The sequence below is a fragment of the Artibeus jamaicensis genome, unplaced genomic scaffold (genome assembly GCF_021234435.1).
Source record: "Artibeus jamaicensis isolate MK-2021 breed Jamaican fruit bat unplaced genomic scaffold, CSHL_Jam_final contig_354, whole genome shotgun sequence".
NCBI lineage: Eukaryota > Metazoa > Chordata > Mammalia > Chiroptera > Phyllostomidae > Artibeus > Artibeus jamaicensis.
Genome location: NW_026521803.1, coordinates 42648529 through 42675815, shown reverse-complemented (window position 1 = coordinate 42675815; position 27287 = coordinate 42648529). Strand labels below are relative to the sequence as shown.

Sequence of the window (27287 nt, the reverse complement as noted above, 5' to 3'; positions counted from 1 at the left end):
ATGCCTCTCACTCAGCCTCCCCTCTCCTGGCTCACACCACCGCGTGTGTTAGGTATAACGATCTGTTTAATTGCGGGGTTTCCGTACTAGTTGATAAGCCCTGTGAGCCTAGGGACCACGCCTGCCTTATCTGTATCCCTAATATCTTCTTCAGTCCCTTACATATATTAGGCCCTCACTAAATGTTTTTTCAGTGAACTAATGATGAAAGCAAGTGACCCTTTTGTAAGTAAGCTACTCAGGGCAGCCATTGGTCTTGTTCACAGTCTACAGCCTATAAGTATCACCTCACAAATCTTTTTACAACAGCCCCCTGAGGGCTGGCTTGCTCCAGGAAGGTTAACTCCCTGCAGGGATGAGGACTGGGAAGCCTGTGCCCCGAGGGGCTGCCCTGTGTGTGCCCAGCTCGGAGAGTCTTGGTGCAGCTCAGACTCTGCTTGCTGTGCCTCGGACCTCAGACTTGAAGAGGCTCCGACTCACTTTCCAGGTTCGAATCCAGGGACTCTTGGCAACTTTGAAGCTCTTTGATTCCTTCGGAGTGATTCCAACCTATACCAAATGTTCGCTCTGTTACTTCAAAGCGTAGTGATCAGTGCATTCAGTGTTAGATGGGAGCCTCAGTCTTTGATCCTTTACGGTGGCCTTTATCCTAACAAGTTTTCTGAGGAATTAAAGATATGTTTATGCACGGAAGTCAGGGCCTCTCTGACGTTCGTTCATGAAAGAGATGAAAGAAATGTGCACTCAAACCAACATGATAAAATTGGATAGAAAAGCATGTTCAATCTTTGTTTTATTAAAAATTAGTGACTAGGTGAGAGGCATATAGCTTACGAGTGGCACACGAATGCATATGGGCATAGTCTGGTCTGGGGAAGAGAAGTGATTTGGAAAAGTTTAACAGAAGGATCTACACCAGACCCAGGGCCTGAGGTGGTAGACAGGGACTCGGAAGGCTTGATGACGCCTTCCGAGGGAGGGAAAATTCTCAGTGTCCCACGGGACCCCTTCCCGGGACGAGGATGGCAGCCGGGGCTGAGGGGCGGCTCCGTGGCCCTTCTGCCTGGTGGGGCTCCCTTCTTGGCCACCAGCTGGGTGACTCCTCTCCAGGATGTCGTGAACACTCAGTGTGTCAGCACGTGACGTGCATTGAACACTGGCACATAGTAAGGACAAATTCAAGGTAGATTGTTCTGCTTTTGAAATATGTTGGCCGTGTCAAATGGGTATGAGACAAAATACTTGACGTCGTGTCCAGGGATACTCACTAACACAGTCTGTTTTCTAGCAGAAGATGATTAGCGTTGGCGTTAACCTCTCGATTCTCTTTCTGTACAGCTCTGCCATGCAGAGAGCCCACCAGAAATTCCCAGGTCTGGGAGGCCAACGGCCAACACTTCCGTAGAACACAGCCAGCCCCAGAGCTGTTTGGTCATCCTCTGTTTACAGACCTTTGGAACTATGCTATTTAAGATTCGTCTGTCCCATGAGTCATTTACTTTCCTGATTGGAGAAAGTGTACAGTTGCTCGAAAGTTAAGACTTTTTCCCGGACTTCAGCCAGGCTCTTGATACCGACTGAAGTGGAAAGCGTTGTTCTCCCTCACTGTGCTGTGACAGAGTGATAACAGCTGATTTTTTAATAATTAAAACCTATGAGCAAAAGGTACAGCATGTGCATCCCTGGCTAGCCCTTGAGACCCAGACTCTCCAGCTTTGGGGGCGGGCTCCCTGAAGCAGCCAGGGGGCAACGTGGCAGCTGGGGCCCCATCTGCAGCCACTGCAGCAGCTTTGACTCGCAGGTCATCCCAGTCCTAGGTCACGAGTCTTTAGCTCTTGGATGTTCATAGGGAACCTTGCATTTTGGACAAGGTGCAGGCCTCTCAGTGCATATTTTCTGGGCCGAACCTCTGATGTGCCATCAGGATATGCTTGCCTGATTCTAGTTGTGTCTTCCCTTTAGACAAAGGGCGTTTTGTCAGGTGGTGGTGTTATCTCTTACAACAGCTCTATTCTTCCTACTTTATCTGTGCTGCTCTGTCAGGCCATCCTTTAGCTTGTTTTTATCGCATTTGGGTTTTTTCTCCTTGTATCTGTGCTTTAAGTGAAGGACAGAGGGTGGCCCCAACTGGGGAGGGGTACAGAGAAGACGGCCCATCTCCCTAATGGGGTTGAGCCCAGTGAAGTCCTCACCTGGGTCCGTTTGCTCCGGCTGCCTTACCAAGAGCCTGGCTCTGGGCTTCTTCCCCAACAGGACTGGACTCTCTCACGGTTATGGAGGCTGGAAGTCCATGGTCTTGTGTGGGCAGGGTGGCTCCCAAGACGGTGAGGACAGTCTGTGCCAGGGCTTTCCCCAGCTCCTGGTGGCTTCTGGCCATTGCTGGCATCCCTTGGCTTGTGGATACTGGACCTTCGTTTTTGCCTTCATGTTCACATGATGTTGTCCCTGCATGCATTCTGTGTCCCCATTTCCCCTTTCTATAAGGACACCACTCATGGATGCTGGCTTAGGGCCCTCCCTGTGTTAGTGTGACCTTATATTTTTTCCTTTAATTTTTATTTATTGATTTTGAGAGAGAGAGAGAGAGAGATCAATTTGTTTTTCCACTTATTTGTGCATTCATTGGCTGATTCTTTTATGTGTCCTGACTGGGGACCAAACCTACAACCTTTTGATCTGCATCAGGGAGGACTGTGTTGGCAAGGCCACCACTGCCAAGGTGGCATTGTGGAGACCTGATCGCTTCTGTGTGGATTTGCCTGGAGTCATTTATTTATACAGTTCTAGACACAGTTCTTAATCACAGAGATTTATGGATGTAAATTCCTTCCAAATCAATGGATACACACTGCCTATTTATTGTCACATGAAATTTCAAATTAAATTTTTATACAAATAATATTGATTGACTTTTCTAATCTACGCCAAGCACTGCTCTAGGTCCTAGCGACAGAGTAGTGTAGAAAGGGCTCTCCCAAGGTCTGGACTTAGGAGGCTCTGAGTAAAAAGTGCAGGGTTTTGCCATTGAAGAGTCACATTGCAGGCTGCTCAAACTGCCTGCAGAGCCATTGAACTTGAGGCTGGTGAAGGAGGACATGGATCAGCTGTGGATGTGGCAGTGGGCTCAGGCAGTGGCACGATGCCCAGGTGTGCTCCGGAGTATCTGGGCCACTCGGAGGCTGAGCGGTGCCTGGAGAAGGTGATGAGCCACTGAAATAATGTTCACAAATGATCTATCATCATGCCAAAAAATCCCATGCAAAGTACAGAGGATTTCTTTGTGTTATTGTACAATACAAATCCTGGGAGAACAACGCACAGTCAAAACTGTGGAATGGCCAGATGCAGAAGAGCGACCGCACGCACCCAGTGCTGGGGAGGCTGGGGAGCAGCAGGAGGTCACGGTCACGGCCGCTGGGAGTGCCACATGGTGCAGCCACTTCGGGAGACAGTTTGGCAGCTTCTTACAAAACTAAACATACTCTTACCACACGACACAGCAGTCACGCTCTTTGCCCAAAGGAATCGAAAACTCACGTTCACACAGAAACCTGCGCACGGATGTGTCTAGCAGCTTTCTGCATCATTGCAGAAACTTGGAAGCTACCAACATGTCCTTCAGAAGGTGAATGGAAGAATAAACCATGGGCCACTCAGATGATGGAGAATTATTCAGTGCTAAACGGAAGCGAGCTATCCAACCATGAAAAGGCAAAGCGGATGCGTAAGCGTATATCACTGAGTGAAAGAAGCCAATGTGAAAAGGCCACATAGTACATGATCGAGCCATAGGGCATTCTGGGAAAAGCAAAAGTATGGAGGCAGCGCAAAGATCTGTGGTCGCCAGGGGTTGAGGGGAGGGAGAGACAGACAGAGTGTGTAGGATTTTTAGGGCAATGAAAGTACTCTTTATGATACTATAATGATGGATACGTATCATTATTTATTTGTTCAAATCCATAAACTGGGCAACACCAAGGGTGAATCCGGAGGTGAGCTATGGACTCGGTGTGATAACGGCGTTTCAGCCCAGGTCCGTCCTTGGTGGAAAGCGCGTCAGTCGGGTGAGGGACGTGGATGGTGGGGAGTTGTGGGGATCTCTGTACCTTCCTCTCAATTTTGTTGCAAACATAAACTGCTCTAAAAAATAAAGTTTTTAAGAGAAAACAAACAAACAAAAACCCCACAACTGATTCTGTGTTTATGCTAAGAATTAGTTCTCGACTATTTTTTTCAGTTAGACATGTAAATTTCACTGGGTTTTATTGTTGCTGTTTCTATCTTTAGGGTTAAATTCTAATCAAACCTTTTCTCTCCTATTAATTACAGCATTTTGATTGCCATCTTAAGTAAATTCACTTTCAGAGTCAGGGTGCCGGGATCCCCTCGCACATGTGGGTCTCCTGGGTTGGTGTTCTCCAGGTCATTCTGTGTTGCTCTCCAGGTGCCTGGCAGCAGCACTGGGTGACTGAGCAGCAGCCACAGGTGACCCGTGGGCAAGGCCGGTGGCGCAGGCCCCTGCTGGGTCTGGATTCCCACCTGATCCCAGCCAGCGTTCTGTTCCTCGGGGGAGGTTCTCGTGGGTTGACTCTGTGCTTCCAAACCACCTGCCTCTGGCACAGGGCCTGCCCCTCTCACTTCCAGCCTGCACCTGCCCCCGCAAGGACGGCCCACCCAAGACCCTACAGGCTTGGCTGTCCTGGTGGGTTTGTCCTTTGTGCAAACACAGACACCCCTAAGAGAGAACTGCACTTGACGCCCAAGGTGGCTGGCTGTACGTGGGGTTCTTTCTCGAGCGTAGGTGTTGGTTAGATAAGCAGATAAAGACAGTTCCTGAGATTGGAGGAGGGTGGCCGCCACAGGGCAAACAAGCAGGTGTGTCAGCCCAGAAGTCAAGGTCAGAACTGCAGCCAGGTGAGCCAGACTCTGGCTCCCAGGGTTCGGGAAAAACGTGTTTCTCCTTCTTGTCACTTCTTTTCAGTTCTTTCATTTCCCTGACACAGTGCGATAGTATCTGATTTGGCCTTTTGTTTATATTGTCCCTCGTTCTCATTGTCTCATGCCTCCTCTTCCCTGTCTTAATTTTACTTGAATTTATCATTTGTTTCCTTTAAGCTTTTATTTTCTTTTATTTTTCATTCCTTAGGGCTTTGCTCCCTTCCCCCATTCTTGTGCTGGCTCACAACTGAGAGATGAAATGTTCTTCATGTGCTTGTCATGTGGGTGAAGTGTTAACTTGGTGAAGGCTCGCCTGGTCTCAGAGTGCAATGCGGGACGGCTGTGGCTTCCTCCTTCCGCAACCTTCTGGCAAGTGGCACCGCTTTCTGAAGAAAAGACGCAGTTTCTGTGGAGATGAAACCATCTTCGACAGTACTCTAGTTGGATGTAGACAGCAAATCCTGTTGCGCTTCAGACTTCCTTTCGCTCTCTTTTACTGGAGGGGTCCCTCTTCCCTCCTTTCCGGTCCTCCGTGCCCACTCTTCTCTCCTCTACTGTCTCACTGGAAGTCAGGAAAGGGGGTCCCAGGTCAGATGGTCTTTCACATTTCTGCATTTTTTGGGCTAGTGTCCCTGTGCTTTGTGGCACCACGACAGCCCTGCCTACTTGACAGTAGGTCAGAATTCCCCGTCAGCAGCAGCAGTTTCCACTCTGGGCTCTCCAGGGCTGATTCCTGAAGGCCCTCCTCTCGATCGGGTGTGAGCTGATGTCCCAGTGAGGTTTCCACTCGAATCTCCCTGATGCCCAGTGACATTGAGCATCTTCTCGTACATCTGTTGGCCATTGGTACATCTTCTTCAGAGAAATGTGCATTCAAGTTGTTAGCCCATTTTTAAAACTAAATAATTAGTCATGGTTTTTCTTTTTTCTTTTTTGTTTTGTTTTCTTCTTTTGCTGTTGAGTTGCAGGAATTTCTTACATAGTTTGGAAACTAACCCTCATCAGATGTATAGTTTGCAAAGCTTTTCTCCCCTTGTGCAGGTTCTCTCTATTGACTGTTCCCTTGGCCTTGCAGAAACATTTTAGTTTGATGTCATCCTGATTGTCTATTTTTTTTTTGTCGCCTGTGCTTTTGGTGTCATAGTCAAGAGATCATTGCCAAAGCCAACGTCAGGAAAATTTATCCTATGATTTTTCTGGAAGTGTTATAGTTTCAGGTCTTATATTTAAGCCTTTATCCCTTTTGAGTTGATTTTTATGCATGGTGTAAGAAAAAGGTCTGATGTTATTCTTTTACCTTGTGTATGTCTAGCCTTTTCAAAAATACTTGTTGAGGAGATGACTGGCCTTTTCCCATCGTGTATTCTTGGCACTCTTTTTAAAGATCAGTTGATTATATACCTTTGAATTTATTTCTGGGCTTTCTAGTCTCTCCCATTGCTGTGTGGTTCCATCTTTTTTTTCCCCAGTGCCTTACAGTTTTAATTATTATAGCTTTGCAGTTTAGTTTGAAATCAAGAAGTGTGACACCTCCAGCTTTGTTCCTTTTCGAGATTGTTTTGGCTATTTATGGTCTTTTGTGGTTCTGTATGAATTTTAGGATTGTTTTTCCCCTTTATTCTCTTAAAAATTATTGAAGATGCCAAAGGGCTTTTGTTTATGTGGGTTATAACTATCAATATTGACTGTATTAGAAATGAAAACTGAGCAAAATGTAAAAGACAAGATTTTATAAGCACATATCCCAATGGTCATTGAGACTCTGAAAATACCTACTATATATTTTTATAGGATAAGAGTGGATTTCTAAGAATATATATTCTTATAGATGAAGAGTTACAAAGGTAAATTACATTTTAACAAGAGTGTTAAACTCAGTCTGATCTTGCAGGTCTCAAAGAGGAACACAGGGACCCCTCCGGTCCTCAGCACACACTGTAAGAACTGCTGATTGAGGTGCCCAGTGGTGATGGGCAGACCACTGTGTGCTGGGAGTTCCAGCTCTGGTGGTAGGAAGGTGGGAAAATATTGGAGGACCTCCTTGGTACCCAGCCATTGACAGAACATGTGGTCCCTACTTTACATCTGCGTAAGACAACCCATGCCCCATGAGTGTATGTATGAAGTCAAAGAAAACAATTTGGTGTCTCTTTCATGAACAATAGCATCTTGGTTGGCATGGTGACTGTCTAGACATCTGATGCTCAAAGTCAGCATGGGAGTCAGCAGCCCAGCACGACAGCAGGCCAGCATTGTGCGATTCAGCCTCCTGATGTGGTCACTACCCAGAAACATACCAGAGGGTCGGAGGGTGTTTCTTGTTATTTGGTTAACCAAGAAAACCTTAAGGGTGTATGTGTGATCATGGCCTTTCAAAAAGCCCCTTTCTTACAGGGACGTGGTACAAAGATATCACAAGCTGTGAAACGACATCACCAATCCTTTCAGCAAAATTTTCTGAGTAGCTTCTACCTTCATCCCTGGAAATCTGAGGACCTAAGTGTAATCAATTTCTCCTTCTTTTCAGATCGTTTTGAGACAGCTGTGTCACCAAACAGCCATGTCGTCTCAGAAACTGGAGAAAATGTCACACTCACCTATGAGTTTCAAACGAACAGTTCAATGCAACAGGTCACGTGGGAAAAGGTCCAGCCCCGTCAGATTGACCTCTTAACTCGATGCGATCTGCCACAGGGCAAGAGCAACACCTCAAGGTACCCAAGGCAGATACTGAGCACCTGCGCCCAGGGGATGAGAAGGAGCACCATTGTCCTGCCCCAAGTCACGGCCTCTGACTCTGGACTCTACCGCTGCCTCTTCCAGGCCGACACAGGGGAAAATGAAACCTTTGTGTTTAGGTTGACTGTAACCGATGGTGAGTATGCAGTAGAGATCTTCATGAGTCAGAACAGAAATAGCCAACCGCTGTGATTGGTTTCTCTAGAATTTTATTGTTCAAAATATTTTTAATGATTGGATTTAGATAAGTCGTCAGTTATCGAATGGTGGTCTTTAGTATTTCTCGATCTTGCTGACCCATCAATCACAAATTTAACAATGATAGATCTTTCCCATTTTCTTCATCTGCCCCACATTCCTGAAACTTAAAAAAAATTCAGTGAGTCTAAAAAAATACATGGTATCACCAGGCTATAAGATTCAACGGTTTAACTCCTAATTTTCAGTTACCTAAAACTGGAAAAAGAAAATCTTCTTGGGGGCGGAGACTAGGTTTTATAGCCTCACACGGCCTCGGCATAACGAGATGGTACCAGACTGGTGTTGACTGAATCCGTTCTTGAGTTGTGTGGAACTGAATGACTGTTGCTAATGTGGTTGCTACGTTGCCTCATCAGAGCTGTGAGTCCCTTGGTTGTTTTCAGGTGTGGGAGCAGAAGCCAGCTGGCCTCGATGCTGTTGAAGTCGAACTTGAGGGTCCTGCCCTGAGCCCACCCCTCCAAGGCCCAGTGCTAATTTGATGTTAGTAACGGGTCTTCTGTGTCCCAAGGAAGCCCTGGTGTGTGTGGGCAGCAGGCCCTGCAACACCGTGGGACAGTGAGAAAAAGAGCTTTTTCACTCACAGAAGCGCAGGCACAGAGAGATCTGCTCTCTGGAGTCTGCGTAGAGGCCCGTGTTCCCACTGAGTGGGAGGGAGGCTATCCCAGGTGCTCTCGGTTCTGCTCCTGGGCAGCTGCTCCCGCTCCGGGGGGCGGGGCCCAGAAAGTGATTTATTTTTATTGGGGACAGAAATTCCCCTTTATCCTCCACCCCTCTCTCCCCTTTTCCTTCCTTCCTTCTCCTTCCCTTTCCTTCCTTCCAGCCCACGTGCCTCTGCTGTGTGTAGACCGTGACAGCTTCCGGGGATTTGGCTGTCCCTCCACCGCCGGCCCGGGCAGCAGCTGGTGTTTTCTGCCGCCCAGGGAAGGAAGGAGAAATGGTTTTGAGTGCACAGTGGCCTCCCTGCTTGGGGCGGCTGCGGCAGCCGGGTGGGCTAAGGAGGACGTGTGCAGAGGACAGCCCTCTGTGTGCCCGGTCGCCTCGGGCCACATCAAGCACTGACTGTTTGCTCCTCTTAATGCCAGTGGGAGCCGTGGGTAAGATGTGCATTCTTTTTAGAATTTGACGCAAAAGAGGGTTGACAGACTATTTGGGGGAGAAAATTAACCGAGTTCTTCACTTCAGACATATATAGATAGAAAATATTTCTTAGCTCAAAATAACTTTGCAGTAGAAAAGTGTTTTTACAACCTGGCCACACACACACATGACTAAAAACAGTCCCTAACCTTCTCTCTGAGACCAAGGCCAGAAAAAGTTCTGTTTAGAAAAATGTCTTAAGGAACCATTTTCAAACATATATGAAATAAGATCTTGTTCATTCTATGTTCAAAAAGTGATTATAAAAATCTTAAATCATAGATAAAATGAGGGCAATGGGTTTTTCAGGAGGTATAGTTAATTAACCCTTACTAATGTTAAAAAAAAAAGTCTTTTTCTTGTTCAAACATGACCGAGTTCCTTGCACATAACTATCCCCTTTCTCGGCACATAAGCTGTAAACGGTGTTGAAAGGAGAGTGACGGAACGTAGTGGTCAGTACTGTTAGTGCCCATGTGTTTGGAACGCCCACTAAATGGCTCTCTGAGATTCCATGGGCAGGTTGAAAGAGCGTCAGCTGGGCCCACTGACAGAAGATGACAGCTGTTGACTGTATGTTTTGGTTTTAATTCTTTTTAAAATAGTCAGAAGTACATGTTGAGTATAGAAACTCAGATGGAAAATGAAACAAGATCACTTGCCTTTTCTGTGGTGCGATTTGCTTATTGCAAAGCTTGAGGCTGTCAGGTCAAACATCAACGTGGAGATAAAAAGCAGAGAGACAGGTACCAGCGTGGAGCAGGTTCAGTTTATTTCAGCTGTCAAGGGAAAGACGATTGTGACACAGATTTCGTAAATCGCTAAGCATCTCAGGCAGCTCCGGTCCCCTTCTTTCATAGGATCCAAAAGAGACTGGCAGGACCCTCGGAGTCCACACCCAGGCAGGGGCTCCTCCCCCGGCATTTGTCTGCCTGTGTTCATATCCAACAAGTACCAGGCACCCAGGAATCACCCACAGGTGACACAATGTCAACCCACATGTCATTTATCCAGACCTTGATTTATTCTGAATAGAGAGAGAGAAAGTGGTAGGAACTCGAGTTGAGTTGTGCTGGAATTTACTATCGACTCTCTTTGCTAAAGGGCTAAAAAGGGATAGAAATACTTGTCTTCTACTCTTGGCACTCGGAATCTGAGAAGTGGTATGAAATAGTTCCAGACCGACTTTTCTGCATTTGAGATTTCTCTGGAGCTTAGGGGGAAGAAACAGGGGACACTGGGTGTGTACTGACAGCAACCAAAATTGTTCTTGGCCCTTAATATTCTTTGGAATTTCATTAATCATGAAAAGAGTATTTTACTTTCCATCCAAAGAATTTGTGAAGTCTTTTAACTTGCATGATGTTCAAACCACTATTGTTTTAACTGAGCTTATTGATGATAAAATGGACGAGGCTGGAAGATATACAAACAGCACCCTCAGAGTGTTTCTGGAGGAGCCTGGTTTGGGACGAACGCCCTTTGGCCGCTGCTGAGAAGCAGGGTTCCTCATGTTCCCCTGCAGTCTTTTGCCAACGAGGCCACTCAGCTGAACTGTCAGGTGGCGCACGAGACATCAATGACAGGGCAGAGGAAACAGAGCAGAGGCCGGGAGGGACACGAGGAGACCAGAGCAGCCGAGGAAGTGGCGTGTGGGCGGCTGCAATCAACGGCTGGGTGGGTATCGAGATTCTGAGCTCTTGGTGGCCCAATTAAGTGATAGCTTGTTGGGATGGTGCACCTCCTTTAAGAGCAGTGAAAGCTACTATCGATTCTTGACCAAAGATGGAAAATAATGTTCAGGAAGGGAAGGTCAAATAGTCGAGTACAGAATGAAAAAGAAATTCCAGTGGAGGCCGAGAGCCAGCAGTTGGGCGGCCGCACGTGAAGGATTGAACTCTAGGGCGGGGCTACCAGCATCACATACGGGGTCCTCGGACCCCGAAAAGGAGCCCACCCCAGACAGACAAAGCCTCACATGGCTCCTCCTCTGGGCTCACAAACTAGGGAATGGTGTCCCTTCCTCTGGGCTGGTACAGACCCCAGCTGGCGAACCGGCTTGCTGGTGGGCCACAGCCTGCTTCCCACAGAGGGTGGGCCCTGATCGGGGAGAGAATTTGGTCTCACTGAAATAGCTTGGGTTTGTCACACCTTGATGGTCACTCACACTTTTCTATTTTCTCCTTTTCTTCACCACCCGACTAATCTTTTCCACTTCGTATCTCCTCTCCTTCACTGTTTCCCCCAGACCTCGCCATTTTAAGATTTTTTCCACATTGCCTCACGCTGCTTCCTGGCCGTGGAACCATCAGACACCTTGAATTTCTCAAACACTCACAACTTGGAAATGTCTACCCTCCAGTCAATTAGCACCTGCCTCCATGTGCCGTGGTCCAGACTCTGACATTAGAATTTATTTGAGACTAGGGATTATGGCATCTCTGATTAGAGTGCTCAAAGTATCTTTGCAGACCGTGTGTTAGTCAGTGTTCTTGGCTGATCCTTTGTATGTTAATGTGTGTTTGTACTGTAGCAGGGACTATGTCTATTTTGTGTGCAAGTTTTTTAGCTAGATTATTTCTAGATTTTCTTCATCAAAACTTAACATTCGAAATTTAGTGATTGCTGATCAAAGAAACCAGAACTCTTTCAAGATTAATGACATTGTTTGAGGAGAAATTCTCATGAACTTTGTTTATAGCATTTATAGCTTTCCAAAAGCATTTATAGCTTTCCAAAAAGTCTGTTTCCTTTTTGAACTTCATTTTTCTTATTTTGCATATTTTATGTAAATGGTGCATAATTGCTAGTCACCTGGCCTGGGGATGGGTTTTGCAAAGGAAGACTGCAGAAGGGTTCACTGGGAAGTCATGGCTCGGAGCCAGGAGAACCCTCCCATAGATAGCTTCTGGGGGGCACTGGGTTCATCCATGCGGACCCCTCGGTCCCACTCCTAGGAGCGTATAATGGAGGTGAACGTATCGGGCAGGGCTGGTCTGAGTGTGGAGGTGAGTGAGATCCATTCTGCCTCTCATATCTTCCCCACGTCCACAGAAAATAATGTGTATGGTGGTTGATTCGTGTGACAGAACCACGGGCCAGAATCCCAGAACCCTGGTGTCAGGACTTGCAAGTTCAAATAGCCTCTGATGAAACGGATCGACAGCAATTTTCAGGCCAATTCAGTTAAGCTTTGCACATTCCGGACAACAACGGGGTATCCAGATGAAACATACTTTTTCTAGCGTCATAAGCAAGTTGATTATTCATTCATGGGCTATTATATCGTTGGATCTTTACAGTTACCACTGCCCAAATCTGTTTCTTTAGGACTCACTGCTTAAAAACAAATGCCACTGGTCAGTTTGTTTTGTAAACCACGCTTATTGATTTATTCATCTTTCCAGACACCCCAAATCCCAGTCATCTTTCATACGTACCGTATTTGCATAGGTGAACAGGATGCTGAGTCCAAGAACAAGAAGTTCATATTGAGAGGGCAGACGTGTTGAGAGGGGCGGCGTCACACTGATCGGTGACGCTCTTCCAGGAAAACACTGCTGAGTGCGCATTGATATGCCAGGCACGTAAAGCGGACTCTCCTCGAACATCATGATAAAGAACGCAGGTTGGCAGCGTTAGAAAGCAGCCAGTTCTAGGAATGGTTTAGTTTTAAGTGGGTCTGTATCCTTAGCGTGAATTTCCGACTATTTTCTGGAACTGTCCTCTTCCTAGGAACTTAGAGCACAGATAGATACTGGAATTCACACCAGGCCCCGATGTCCTTCCCACCGGAAACCCATGGCGGCGCTTGCTCGGGAGACCTGCCTAATGATCCATCCCAGCTGCAAACAGCTGTTCACGCTCTTTGTCGTGGGGGGGCTTCCAGTGCGAAGCATCTGGGAACTGTTAACAGCTTGGTCTCTCACAGCCTTATTAGGAACGGGACACAGACGATTGTGTGACATTTTCCCCAAAGGCAAGTAGGAAATCACTCACAATTTTTAAAAAGTTGTTCTTCATAGATTAGTAGCATTGTTTGAGAAACAATTCAGCTATTGTTTCTACTACAATTCAGCTAGTCAACTTCTTCCAACTTCAGCAGAAGTTGCTGTGTGTACTGGCCCCGGAGGGTGGCCACCCTGCAGTAAATTATTCACTTATGTGTCCCACTGACTGTTTGTTTGAACTGTATTTATCCTCTGTGATGGGAGGGAAGACAGTGGCTTTATGGTTCCGGACACTTTCGTCCTCCCAAGAATCAGCTCAGCATTGTGACAGAGGTGGAGAAAAAAGTCAGCAAAGTAGTGGCTGCTGAGAAGAGACAGTCATTCTGGTTTCTTTAAGACGGGGGCTGGTGTTCCCCAGCCAGGATCTCTTAGCAGCAGGTCGGCAAAGGTGACTGTCAGGACTGCCTGTCATCTCCCCAAAGCATCCACTCCTGTCTGCACACGGCCGTGTGAAGCAAGTGGCCACACTTCTCCGTGGTTTCTACCTCTGCAGTCATGCAATGTAGGGCTTCATAAAAATGCCGTCTTCGTCCTTCAGGGTTCTGTGCACGCTTCTGCAAAGAAGCTCTCTGCATGCTGCACTTGAAATAGAACCACTAAATGTTGGCAGATTATTCTGTTTTAAGAATACAGACTTTTAAATTGGGTGCTGTTTTTTTCTGATCACTAAAAGCAATTCTTCACTTAGCTAGAAAATACCAAAAAGCCTAAAGAAACAATTGTTTTTAACTCTTTTCCCTTACGGTCATCACTTTAACATTTCAGCACGTTGCTGCCTAGCAGGCTTGTTTTCCAGTGAGCGCCACACTTGACTGAGATCTTCTAACATGTGCCACTGTGAATTCTGGTTTAAAAATGTTATTGAACTTGCTATCTCTAGTCAGCAGCTTTTCATTTCATTGGAATTCTTGACACTCGTCATTCTAATGTCTATAGCTGGGACTTTCAAAGAGCGGGCCCTGCACCAGGATCATAGGCATCAGTGACAGCTGCCAATCCTGGGACCCACCCAGTCCTGCACTGTCACACTCAAACTCAGAGGCTCAGAGGGCAGGGCTGAGCAACCTGGGGGCGGACCGCCCCTCCCACCCCCGGGATCCTGCCGCGGACCAAGTTTGACAACCCAGCTGCACACTTTTGCTAGTTGGTCTACTGTTGAGAAACAAGGATTTTCTTCTTCCTGTTATAAACGTTTCTTTAGAATAAAGTGATGAATGAAAGGTGCCAGCACGTAGTATTAGGGCGTGATACGGACTGATTCCTTTTTTGTTGCAAGCTGGAGCAGTTGTTCCTCCCCAGATGGAGCTGGGCCAGACCACCGCACACTTCCTTTCGGACACACTGACTCTTTAAGAGCTTCTTTGTCAGTGAGCTGTATCTCTCACTCTGTCTCCTGTCCCTTTTCCTTAAGGGCAGGGATATGTCACAGCTACTAACCAGTTCTTTGTTCATCTTTATGTGTCATTACATATAATTCAACCTACAGTTACTTTTCATTTTGACCAGCTCCATTCTGTATATTTATTTACTTTTATAAATGGGAAAGTCATTGCTCATTCCAGAGATTTATTTATATTTTCTTCTCACATTTACATAAAAATTAGATCTCTAGTTTACCCAGAGTTTTTTTCTGTAATAAATACCTAGAAAACATTTTTAAAAAGTAGTTAAACAATTCTCTCAGAATATGGTCAATGAATTCAATAATAACTTATTTTCTCGCTTTGATTGCCTTTTTGATTTAACCTTAGCATCTACTATATTCAAATTATTTCAGGTACAGCAAGTATAATCCTTTTATAGTCCTGGGTTATAATGCAAAATAACTTCAGATATTGTGTTTATTTTTATAATGTGCCAAGAGCTTTAAAACGTTGATATTTTTATTTGGTGGGGAGAAAACTTTATTGTTCTTCTTGTAGTAGTGGTTCAATGTCGTTTTATTCTGAGTGAATTTCGCTTCCCCCTCCCCGGCATAGCTGGACAAAAACCTGTACTGAGAATCCATGTATAAAATCTTTAAAGCATTCACCTGCTTTTGTACTTTTATTCACCTTCTGGGTTGAACAAATTTAAAACACAGAAGGCATGTTTACTGTTGGACTGCGTTTCTCTTTGCAGCTTGAGAGAATGCATGTACTGTGAGCCGTTGTCATGAAAAAAGGTGCAGCTCAGTAGTGAAATAGGAGGAAAGAAAGAACCTGTAAGGGTGTTAAAAACCCAGAGGAAAGTTGATGTTCCAGTCCCCGCAGCATGCCGGATGTCCTGCATTCCGGGACAAACTTTGAAGCTTTAGTTTCTAGAGGCAGAAAGTCCTGCTGCCTGGTGTCGTGCCAGAACATTTGCTCCCAAAGAGAGGTGGCCAGCTGGTAGGTAGCTCCTGGGTTCAAGGCAGTCCCGTTCCCAACAACAGCACGAAGAGGCGGAGCTTCGTCTCCTGGCATGGGATTATGGGAGGCAGAGGGCGAGGTACACGTGGGCAGGAGGGCACTGTGAAGGTAAAACGCTCTCTGAGCTCATGGGGGCCTGTGCTCTGGAGGTGACCTTTCTCCAGTCGTTTGCTACTGTTGAGTGTCACGGAGGCTCATGACAGTTCTGTGATGCCATTAGTGGAGAGAGGAAAAAGGCATGTGGAGAAGTGTAAGGAATGTGTTACAGTTAAAAAAAAACTTTGCTAGTGGAAGAATGAGGATTTCACATTCCTGGGCCACGGTTCTGTCCGTGTAGGGATGAGTTGGAATAACACACGTTTGCTGATTATTTTTTATCATTAATGCCAGCTGAGTAGAAAATACTTCTCAGATGCAATGCTACTTATAAACATCAAAGTCACATACTGTTGGGTCTTAAATGTACTTAAAACAGATACTTATGGGACTTAAGAAGCCATCTTTATTTGTATGCAATTTTGATCGTTGTTTTTTTCTACAAAAGATTTTATGTTTGGGCTTGGGAGCTCATTAGAACCAAGTGATATCTGGCTCAGAGGAGATGTGTACTCCTTCCATTCTTACCCTTAAGATGTCCAACCTGATCTTAGGGATCAAGGAACTAATGAAAATCTGTGAGAGGCAGAATTATTTAGGAGACTCTGAAAGAAAAGTAATCTTTTTTCGATTTTGTCCTATTTTTTCTTGGTTTTGTTGTTTGTTTTTAAAGTGTTCCCCTGTCATGATTAATGTACCTGTATCTCATTTTCTACCTTCCATTTTGCTGGTTTTAGCTGAATTCCTAATTTCTACTATAATTTTTTTTTCTCCTAGATAAAACCGTTAACCACTATATCCTCTTCACGGTTGGAGGGCCAGTTTTATTGCTGCTGTTTGTTATCCTAATTGCCATCGTCATCGTCATTGTTTGTAACAGGTGAGCATTGCTTCTTCTCCTGAATCGTGTTCACCCTCAGTGATCCCGACATTCCGGTTTCTCTGTTGTTAATAACCCCGTTGTTACTCAAGCTGTCTTCCCATTCCCCCAGTTTTGAGAGCTGCTCTTACACAAAGGAGAGGGAGGAATTATAGTATCGGAGGAGAAGACAGAAGAGCTCACTTAATAATTAGTAGGAGCTGGCTGTCTGCCCCACATTAACAAGGCTTCCGTATCCGGGCAGCCAACTGCGCGGGGCTTCTGCTCTGTCTCCTCCCCCATCGATCTTCCTTCTCCTGCTGGCATGAAGGCCACTGGGTGAGGTGGTCTGTGTGGGAGAGAGAGGCAGAGAGAGAGAATCTGAGAAGGGCACGAGCAGGGCTGAACAGCAATAGTGCCCTCATTTGTCGTTCACCAGATTCTTACTGTGACAGTGTGAACAAGATGAGACAAAGCACACATTCTAATAAGGAAACAATGAGATTGGGATGGTTGTCTATTTTCTGAAACAAGCATTGTGGGTGCTTTATTAAAAATCATCAAGGAAGAAAGGGTTGGGAGGGGCGATCTTGGAGCAGGTGGCTGTCACCCTCTCAGTTTCCTACCTGCTACCGTCTGTGCCGCCCTTGGAAGCTTCTAGGAAACTCTTGGTGGACTGTTTCTTCCCTTTCTAGCTCTCCATGTTCATGTTCATGCACTCACTTGTCTCGGGGCATGTTGCAATCTTCGCCGTGACCACGACCATGTACTGTGTTCCAACCGAAGTGCTACCTTCCTCAGAGAGGAGGGACCTCACATTCGATGCCTACGTTTTGCATGTCTAGCACATCATAGACACTTTCTTTACATTTAGTGAGTAGATAAACCCATCTATCCCCGCTGTTCTCTCCCTTAGAATATCACCACCAACGCATGTGTGTGCTTGCATACATGTGCACACACATGTACACATGCATGCACAAACATACACATGCATGCACACACATGCATGGATTATTGATTGGATTTGCAGGGGTTCCTCCACCTCACCTCCGTCTCCCCAGCCTCTGCCTCTTTGGAGGCTCTGGGCACTGTTCCCCTGCTTTTAGTCGTACTCCCCAGTCCGCCTTCCTGCTCAAAGCTGTCTCCTCTCTTTCCAATGCACCTGATTTTTCCTGGTTCCTTTCCTAAAAGCCAAGGCTGGCCAAGTCACTTGCGGTTCAAAGCCTTGGACTACCTTTCCACGGTCACCAGAACAGCAGTAAGATGTGTTGGCGCCGTCTTTCTGACCCCGGCAGCTTCATTCTGCTTCCTGTTTTCTCCTCCTCTTACTGTTGCGATGCTGATGAAGTCCGTGAAAGCCGCAGCTTTTGTTCTGTGAACACACTTGACTCTCTTCCCATTGATCTGGCACCAAAATGCTGTTCCTCCACCTTTGGCCTTAATCCTGTGGGTCAGGCGTGGGGCACATGTCCCCTGTGGAGGTCTGTCCTGCCTCCCCCCTCCCCACGAAGAGACCTGGGGCTCCATCCCGAGCCCCACACGCTTCTCATCAGCCACACCTCACCTCCTGCTTTCCAGTTCGATTCCTCCCTTGCTTGTCTTTCTTTGTGTTCATGTTGGCAGGGGTTAGGCTTTGTGCATTTTTTAGTTTGATAGCGTTTAGCGCTAATCTTTCCAGGTAAGAGACAGTCAAAAAGCATTTGTCTAATTAAAATGAAATGCGAAACGGTCGTTCCTCCTTGCTCTCAGCCTGCTGCCCTCCACCCTTTCTTGTGCCAGAAATTAGCCAGTTGAGGCAAGGGTCCCCAGGTGTTCGTAACACTGAGGATTTCTCCACCGCTTCACCCTGGCTGATAAACAGTCGCGCTGAAAAGCCATGTGGCCACAGGAGCACACGGGGCTCAGACAGTGAGTGGCAGCGGGTCTCCGGAAGGTCACAGAGGTTGGACACGAAGGGTTCAGTTTCATGAAAATGCATCCTTTTTACACGAGTCGCTAAATGGAACTGTGGAATGTATCGTTCCACTTGGTTAGATGTGATAAGAAGAAGATTAGCGAACTGGAATGTGTAATCACAGCCAACACAAGAGAAAATTATTTGTTCTTTCTACGTTGCCGCTATGTCAGGGAGTGTTATTCCTTAGAATGGACATGTTTGGAAAAATGCTGCCAGAGCTAAACAGTGCCCTTCTGATCCCTGTCCTTGTGACCGTTTACCATACTCCAGTTGCTTTGGATGCACTGAGTCAGATAGAAGCCAAAATAGAGCCCAGTGGGCCTGAAGGACACTGAGTTCTCCCTCGAACCCACACCAGGAGCTCAGCCACAGAGGCCCTTGGAGCACTCGCTCTGCTCCCCGCCGTGTGGCCCCCAGGTAGAGCGGGAGCGTGACGCCACTGAGCAGGGTCATGGCTGGCGCAAGTACCCAGCTCCGCAAGCGCAACAGTCTGCCCACTGGCACCTGTGTTTGTAGGAAGCAACTTAATCTTCAGTAAGCAAAGTGTTGGACACTTAGTTTTGCATTTGTCACCCACATGGATGCTCACAGCAGTTGGGGTGTCTGGTTGGCCTGGGATTCTCCCAGTTGCAGCATTAACATTAGCTCACCCCTGGGAAACTCTTCAGAAGCCACCAACCATAATGGCTAGGCAACCTAGAATGAACCAGCGTGCTTGCTGTATTTGACAGACAAGAGAACTGGGCTTCAGACATGCAGATAACTAGTAAGTTGCAGACACAAGTTCAACACAGATCCCTGAACTCTACGCTTCATGTTTTCTTTTTTTTTTGTCAGGTTGTATACTCTAGTTTATGTGAAATATATACATTTGGACTTATTTGGGAAACTTAACTGTATATCATGATATAAAAGCCTTGTGAACCATGATTTAACAAAAGATCAAAGGTCATAGATCTATGTATATCTCAGTTTCCTCATTTGTAAAAAGCTGATAATAACAGATATATCCTAGATTTCTTGTTGAACAGTAATTTCTATAAGACACCTCAAAATGTGGCTTGCACATAGTAAACTTACACATAAAATAAGTAAGTAAACTGAGTAATTTTCTAATAATAGTTTAGTAAGTAAATAAAAACACATAGCACAAGGTAAGTTTGCAGTTGTGTCGAGATGGGGGAGGATTTCATAGCAACCAGAGAGGCCATGGGGTCAGCAACCATCTGAACAACCTTTTACTGGAGAGGGACCACCTTGCCTGGTTTTCAAAATGTCCATGAGGGAATTATAGGCCCATCTTTAAAAACACAACTGTACCTTTTTGCATCTGACCATTTTTGCTATTCTTATCTCCTTGGAAAATATCTTCAATAAGATCTTTTTTTCAGGGAGATAAAAAGAAATAGTCCCTGTAAAACTCTTCCTTCAACTTCAATGTAGTCATCTGATCCATTGGAGTCAATTACAGTAACTTTGTTTCTTCTCCTGTATTTTCTTCTCAAAGATTTCTCCCGAAGTTAGGCTTTTGTGAGTTTAATTGGAATCTGGAGGGTTTAATGATGGCTGCAGACTGTGCCTTTGACTTCAACAGCCTGGCCCCAGAAGCAGGAGAACCTAGTAGTCAAGCAGGAGGCCTGTGGATTCCAATCCAACAGGACACTAACCAACCATGTGGTTTGGAGCAAGTTACTCTTCTCTCTGTCTCAGTCCCCCAGTCTGTTACATAAAAAGTTTTTTTTTAAGTCTAAATAAAATAACCTATACAGGTGGTTTAATAAAACACCCAGAAAATTTTATAAAACTTAATTCTATTAACATGGTCATCCAAGAATGCTTATTTATAAATGCTTATAAATGCATCCTTAGAAGTGCATACTCTGTTAGCATTTATAAGGTAGTTTTAAATGTGGGAAGTCTCTAACTCTGAAATGATCTGGAGACGGTTGTAAGCTGTTTATATGATAAGCCACTGTGAACCATTCTTTAGTAAACGCCTGAGATGCATGGCTAATAGACCCTGGCTGGATATTCATTTAGTTGCCACTACCACTGGTGAGCACATAGAGATGGTAAAAAATGAAAAAATTTAGGTCAATGGAATTTTGGGTAAGTATGTATAAAGCAACTGTGGGTAGTTCCTTCAACGTATTTAGGAAGGGCATGTAAGCTGGGGTATAGGCAAGGTACATAGAGGATTTGAAATAAAACTAGTCAGGAATGTAATTCTTAATGTCTCTATTGAATATGTACTTCCAGGAGAAAGAAAAGATGCCAGTGTAAGGAGCCTCAGGAAACAAAGAGTAAGGTACGTTTTCTCCGAGTTGTCATTCCTGCCCCTCTTTGCACATCATAAATGTTTTGTAAAATCCATCCATTCGGCAATTAGCAATCTTCTTATTTATTCTCCTTTCAACCATCTGGCCATGCAATTGCCTGTGGTTCAAGGATCAGCCATTTGATGAAACAGTTATTTTTTGACTATTCTCCTATTAGCAATACCCTTTGAGACTGTTTGTTTTGCATTACTATCAACAAAAGAGCAATTATACCAGCATAATCATAATCAACAGTGTGCATCACCAAAATCTGTATTCATTTCCTGGGGATGCCACCACCAAATTCCCAAGGTGGGTGATTTAAAACAACAGAACTCTATTCTCTCACAGGTCTGGAGGGTTGGAGCCCAAACTCAAGAAGGATGCGTTCCTTCTTGGGATGAGAATCTGTTCCACGCTTCCCTCTGAGTGTCTGCTGGCTTCTGGCAATCCCTGGCAGTCCTTGGCTTGGGGCCCCATCACTCCAGTCTCTGCCTCTGTCTTCACCTGGCCTTCTTCCCTGTGTGTGTGTGTTTGTGCAACGACACTATTTCCACACAAGGTCACATCATGAAGGTCTGGGAAGCCCATAAATTTGGGGGCGACACTATCTGACGCAGTACAGGGCATAATATATTTATGCCATAAGGTTATTATGAGGATTAAATGAAGTTCAACTACGTAAAGGACCCAACGATGCAAGAATCAAGGACACAATGCATGGTATGCATTATCATTATTACCTTTTGATAACTTATTAATAGACTCGGAGATTATAAAGCTGCAGAGCCTTCAGAGGGTCTGTAGGAGTCTGATGAAGTCTAGACCTCTTTCTCCTCATTCTGCTTTGATCCGGCTCCCTTGTGTTTACTCAGAAGAGTGGAAGATTGCATCTACCTTTGCAGATCAGAGGACTGTTCATTTCCATGCTCACTGTCTCCACAATAGGTCAGGTATTCTCCGTAACACATACTATTCTGTTTAGGAAATTTTACAATAGATCACTTCTCCAAGTGTCATCTGTAACTACATCCATTTCTCTTCAATGTAATTATCCATCGTTATATTCTACCCTGCCAAAATGTCAAGTTCTAAAACATTTCTGACAATTCAGTATATGTCCTACTTCATAATCTACCAGTTTAACTTTTTTCTTCTATTAAATAATTACTCTTTGCAAAACAAATTTTTTTTTTCTGTGTCATTAATGGCTTACTTTTCGGCACCACTGGCAAAGACCCAAGAAGTCTTGCCTTTTGTTACTCACTGCTGCTGCACCTGAACTTACACGCTTTTTGGGTCTGTCCTTTGTCGTTAGCTGTTGTCCACTCACACCACCCAAAGCCCAACATGTCACTGTGAATCTCAGAGGAGGGAAGGAACTTTGCAACCTTCTACATCGGGTATTCAACTTCTGCAGGCTTTTGTACAATAATGTTAATTTTGAATGATGATTAAAAAGTGACATTTAAGTTGATATTAAGATGAAGTTAGACTTGCTTGGTTCTTTTTTTTTTTTTTTCCCGACAGGCTATATGGTAAACAATCACACCTGAACTTTTCTTTGCTTCCTCCTTACAAACACCAAAACCACCCTAACAATAGTATAGCATTATCTTGAAAGTGAATATCAGTTTATTTTGTTCATTTCTGTACGTGTGTTCAGTTGCTTATTTTTAAGCTAGGACACCATGATCTTTAAAAGTATTGTCTCTGGTCAGTGGCCAGGTAGCTTAGTTGGTTAGGGCACTGACCCAATATGCCAAGGGTTCAGGTTCGATCCCCAGTCAGGGCATATACAAGAATCAACCAGTGAACGAAGAAATAAATGGAACACCAACAATGATGTTTTTCTCTCTCTCAAATAAATCCATAAATAAAAAAGAAAAAGTATTGCCTCTGATGCCATTCATTCAACAGAAATTAATGGGTGTCCACTATGGGAAAATACTATGATACTAGACTTTTCACACAGAAAAAGAGAATAATTGTTCTCATCAAAATAGCCTGACATTGGGAAAGGGAGTTCTTCGCTGAACAGGCATCTCACGAACCCAGTGTGGCAAGTGATGATACAGACTAGGCTTCCATTGCATCTCACTTGGAGAACTGCACGCCAAGAACACGATTACTCACAGAGGTTCAATATAGTGAAGAGAAAGTTTTATGAAATGAATTCCAATAGAAACTTGACCTATGATGTAGTTGAACTGGGGAAGATACTTGTTCCTGGTGTCTTGTGCTGAAATGCAGTGAATTACTGACACCTCTCTGCCTGTCGTTCTAGGCCTCCAACAACTACCGAAGTCCCCCCTCCACCAGTCAGGAGTCCGATGGTGCAGGAGAGGACGTGTATGTCAACTTCCCGACCTTCTCTCGTAGACCGAAGGCTAGAGTCTAAGCTTCTTCCTTGACCTGATCAAATTTACAATGACTGTTATGTACATGGACCTTTATACAGTTTCTTCTCACTACTCAGTGTCTACCCTGAGATACCAGTTGACTGAATATATTTTATTTTTATTTTATTTTTTGAATTCAAATATCACACTATTTAATTCCTCAATAAAACACTGGAAAAAGGATGATGAGTGCTACATTTACATATAAAATCTCTGCCTAATAAGTAGCAGAAGCCTATGTACTAATTTCCTAAAGTTAAAAGATACACACACAATTTGGGGTTTATTAACAAAACAGAATATTACAGAATATTAACGGCAATTCTTCCGTCCATGGTCTCATCACCTCGTACTTGAAGGGTCAGGCTCTGGTCAGCCTGGAGATGTGTAGAGTCTCTTCTGCTTTCACCCATCCCAGGCCAGTACTAGGGCACAGGGGGCCCCGCCAGCCCTGCCCCAGGGCCACAGCCCCTGCTGCCCCGACTCCTGCTGGCCATGGAGGGGGAACTGCTGGATCTGCCTGCTCGCTCTCTCTGGGGTTGGTGACCCACACCACCTAAAGAGAACAATGGTAGCAGGAGTGTTTCAGTAAACCCACCTCTGATCAGCTTAGACGCAAACGGCAATGTACTGACTCCGGTCACGGAACCACCCAGGGGAGGTCAAGCCGCAGATGAGGGCTATTGACCAGGGCTTACCGGCTGTGTCTGAATCAAGTGTGGGCATAGACCAGTTTCTGGATCCCTTCTGTGACATTGGACTCCCTTCAGCGGTGCCAGCCGAACTTCCATTTGGGCTTTGCCCTGGTGCTTCCCAGAGTGCTTTCGTCCTTGTTTCTGGCTGGTGGAAAGTTCACTTGTGTTGTGGAGCAGACGCATTTGGTGATTTGCCCATCATTAAACAGGTCTCCTGGCCAGAAAGGATAGAATGGCTTCAGTCAGTGAACTGTTCACCTCTGGAGCTAGGAGTGGGGCCAAAATTCAGCCCGTGGGAGATTCAGAGACCCGTTAGGAGAGGGATGGGGAGCCCAGAAGCCAGCAGGTCGGCAGCCAGTGTGGCCTGCAGGACATTCTGAGACATCTGTTGGTCAACCGCAAAGAGAACTTGCTGGGGGATCTCAGTCAACTCTCTCGCCTGCTTTAGAATCTGCTGTATCAACATAGTTCACAAGAGCCTCTGACAGTAGACTAAACGAATGCTCAACAGCATGTGAAGGGGAAACCCCTTCCCTTTTGGTTCTCAAATAAACTTATCTCTGAATCTGTATGGAATTCTTCCACTATCCCTGGCGTAACCTTATGAGCAAGTGCAGTAGATGGTCCAATAATAGTTTAATGTTAATACTAAATTTTCCTACTTTTTAGGGTTATTTTAATATCTAAAGCTTCTCAAAAGGGGCAGGCACATAGGCAATATTAGCTCTTTAAAAATAATTGTGTGAAATCTGAATACAAGAGGCAGAATGGTATGGTGGTATAGTGTGGTCGCACAGAAAAATGGGGGGGAGAGCATTGGGGGGGATAGGAGAGAAGGGGGAGGGATTGAAGGGTGGGAAGATGCAGAGAGACACTTGTCCTGCTTCACGGTTTGGCAAAGACAAGACCAGTGGCATCACTGCAGACCCATTAGAGACCACACCTGCCGTCGTCCAAATTCTAGGTGGAGGCAGACATTGAAAAGTATTTCTGAGGTTCAGTCAAGGTGCCCAATATAGTGCTCCTTCCTGTCTCAAGTATCGATGACTCACTCCTGAAAAACTCATCATGAAAACTTTGTTACAGCCTGAGAACAGTAGACTTCACGGTAGTCTGCAAGGGAACCAACACCAAACTCCCCTGATGTCTAGACCGATTCTGAGCTGCACTTTACAGTTTTAAGCCAGTTGGTGGATATGATTTTAGCTTTCAATACCATGAGCCCCAAATAGTGCAATTATTCTGTGGATTACAGACACCGGGAGTGTCCCTATCTGTTTCAGAAGGGAAGGAAATAAAAAGACCACTTTCTAGTTGTACTTACGTATATGCAAGAAGATTTGGCACTCCTTTTTATTTTGTTAGCTTATGGATCTTTATGTCTGGGTTCAGGAAGTGTTTCCACAAACAGGTTAGTTGGTGCAGCACAGTTGGAAGATGGTTTACAAGCAAATGATGTTCTGTTTTGGGAACCACATCAGATCCTGGAGAGCTTCCGTGGCTGAATCCATCACTCTACATGGTCAAGCAAACTTCCCCTTGTTTAAAAAAAAAATGCTTTCTTTTTCCTAAAAGTTAAAGGCAATCACAACATTGCTTTCTGGACAATTCTAATAACCACACTGTCAGTGACTAACACAAGGGAGAAGGAAAACACTTCCATGGTCACACTCTGGGGAAAGGCCAGTCCCAGGGTAGAAGAGGCAGCAATGGCTGGGGAGGTGGGGGCAGGGCAGGCAGAGGCCACGGCCCTGGCGGCCTCGCTCCTGGTTTCAGCAGACGCTTTTGGGACACACCAAGCGTGTGTTGCACAAAGAACTGCAGAACGCTTGAAACGTGCCTCTTTTTCCAGGGCAGTTTCACTGTTTTCATCTCTCACTCAGAGTATTTATGGGAGACGTGGGCTCTGTGTGTTCTTCCCACTGGGCGCTCAGGGTTCAGACCCTCCTCAGAGCTGCGGACATTGCTCTGACCTCCCTGCTGATCCCCTGACACTGTCAGCTGTTACGCTGATGAAATCCTGTTCATTCATTTTTCCTTTCCTCTGGACTTCTTCACAAAGCACTTTCATTGTAGTCTCTTTAATATTATGGCTAATTTGCTAGACTTTTGAAATTCTATCATTACAAATATTATATATGCACATACACCACACACACGCACATGTCACACATACAGGCATACACAACACACAGGCACACATAATGCATATATGTGCACATATAATGTATCCACACATATATGTATATCCATCCCCCAAATCTGTTGTACCTGCTCTTCTGGTTGTTACTAAGGAAAGAGATCAAACCACACCCGCAGAGTGAATTAAATTATGTTGTAAATCTTTTTTGCAAGGTGCAACTGAGGAAGCAAGATGCTTCCTAAGATTCTCTTTTACATATATAGTTTATATGCTATATAATATATTAAATAAAAATCTGTTTCCCCTGAACGCCACTGTTTTTATGTTTACATTACAGCAGCCATTAGAGGGTTGCTGTTTGGTGTTAAGGCAGGTGAGTTTGTTACATGGCGTCATAGAATGCACGGATTTGTCAGGAGGAGCATGCGTCTAATTAACCCGCCAGGACTATAGATATTGATTATATCATCATCAGAGCAACCCTAAATCATCACTTAAGGCCTATATGCATGCTGAGAAAGTGGAATAGAAGTTGCCTTCCCTTGTAATTATGCTTGTGGATGGGAGGCAGCTGGGTGAGCCTATCATTCTTAATTAGTAAATATTCAAATTCATAGACTGTTTTAAGTCATTCAGCTTACTACTAAAATACACATAAAGTTAAAATACATGGACTTACAAGAGAAAGTGAAATAAAAATAATTTAGCAGTTTTACTTGTCATGGATGTTTTTCTGGTACTATATTAAAAAATAAAACCACAGCTTCATTGAAATAATATTCCAACTTGGTAGAGTCCACGTTGTAATTAGGAATCGTTATAATCAACCTATGTGTCCATGATTTATAATACTGTTCTGTACTCTTGTACTGCTTGATTGAAAATATTATACAATTAAGATGCTTATAAGGCATAGGTGGATATGATGAATTGTGAATACAGTTTAGCTTCTTTTCACAGTAGTGATAAGAAAATATCCCTGAGTAACATAAAATGACATAAACATGCAATACCATTATTTTATTATCTTTATTAGTTTGGCCACTATGAGAACACAGTGCCTAGAAAGTGTTGTTCTTCACATTCATGCTTTTGCCTAAATTACTATATTTTTTTCATTGGTTTGTTCACTGGAATTACTCTTAAGTCTCTACCCCTTTATACATGTATCTGAAAAATAAAAATGAGTATTCTTTAAAAAAAACTTTTCTAGAAAGCAGTCCTTTCTAAGAAAAATGTATAAATCATCCACGTTGGCTTATATATTATATTTTTCTAGGTTTAAAGCACTAACTACACTGTAAAATGTAAGAGAAGATCTAAATTGGGGGTGTGGGTG

At 44.7% G+C, this 27287-nt stretch overlaps 1 protein-coding gene across 4 annotated transcripts in view; it reads left to right on the top strand.

Moving 5' to 3' along the window:
* CD226 (CD226 molecule) overlaps positions 1 to 24543 on the top strand; it is a 52706-nt gene extending 28163 nt beyond the window's left edge. For 3 of the 4 annotated variants that reach the window (XM_037145507.2, XM_053664129.1, XM_037145517.2), the window contains exons 4-7: positions 7466 to 7813; positions 16349 to 16451; positions 20650 to 20698; positions 22996 to 24543. In XM_037145507.2, coding sequence (XP_037001402.2) covers positions 7466 to 7813; positions 16349 to 16451; positions 20650 to 20698; positions 22996 to 23109 — 614 coding nt within the window. In that variant the 3' untranslated portion in view covers positions 23110 to 24543. Of the gene's footprint in view, positions 1 to 7465; positions 7814 to 16348; positions 16452 to 20649; positions 20699 to 21059; positions 21432 to 22995 lie in introns of all 4 variants that reach the window. The other variant, XR_008391380.1, reaches the window with a different exon arrangement.
* Positions 24544 to 27287: the final 2744 nt, after the last annotated feature.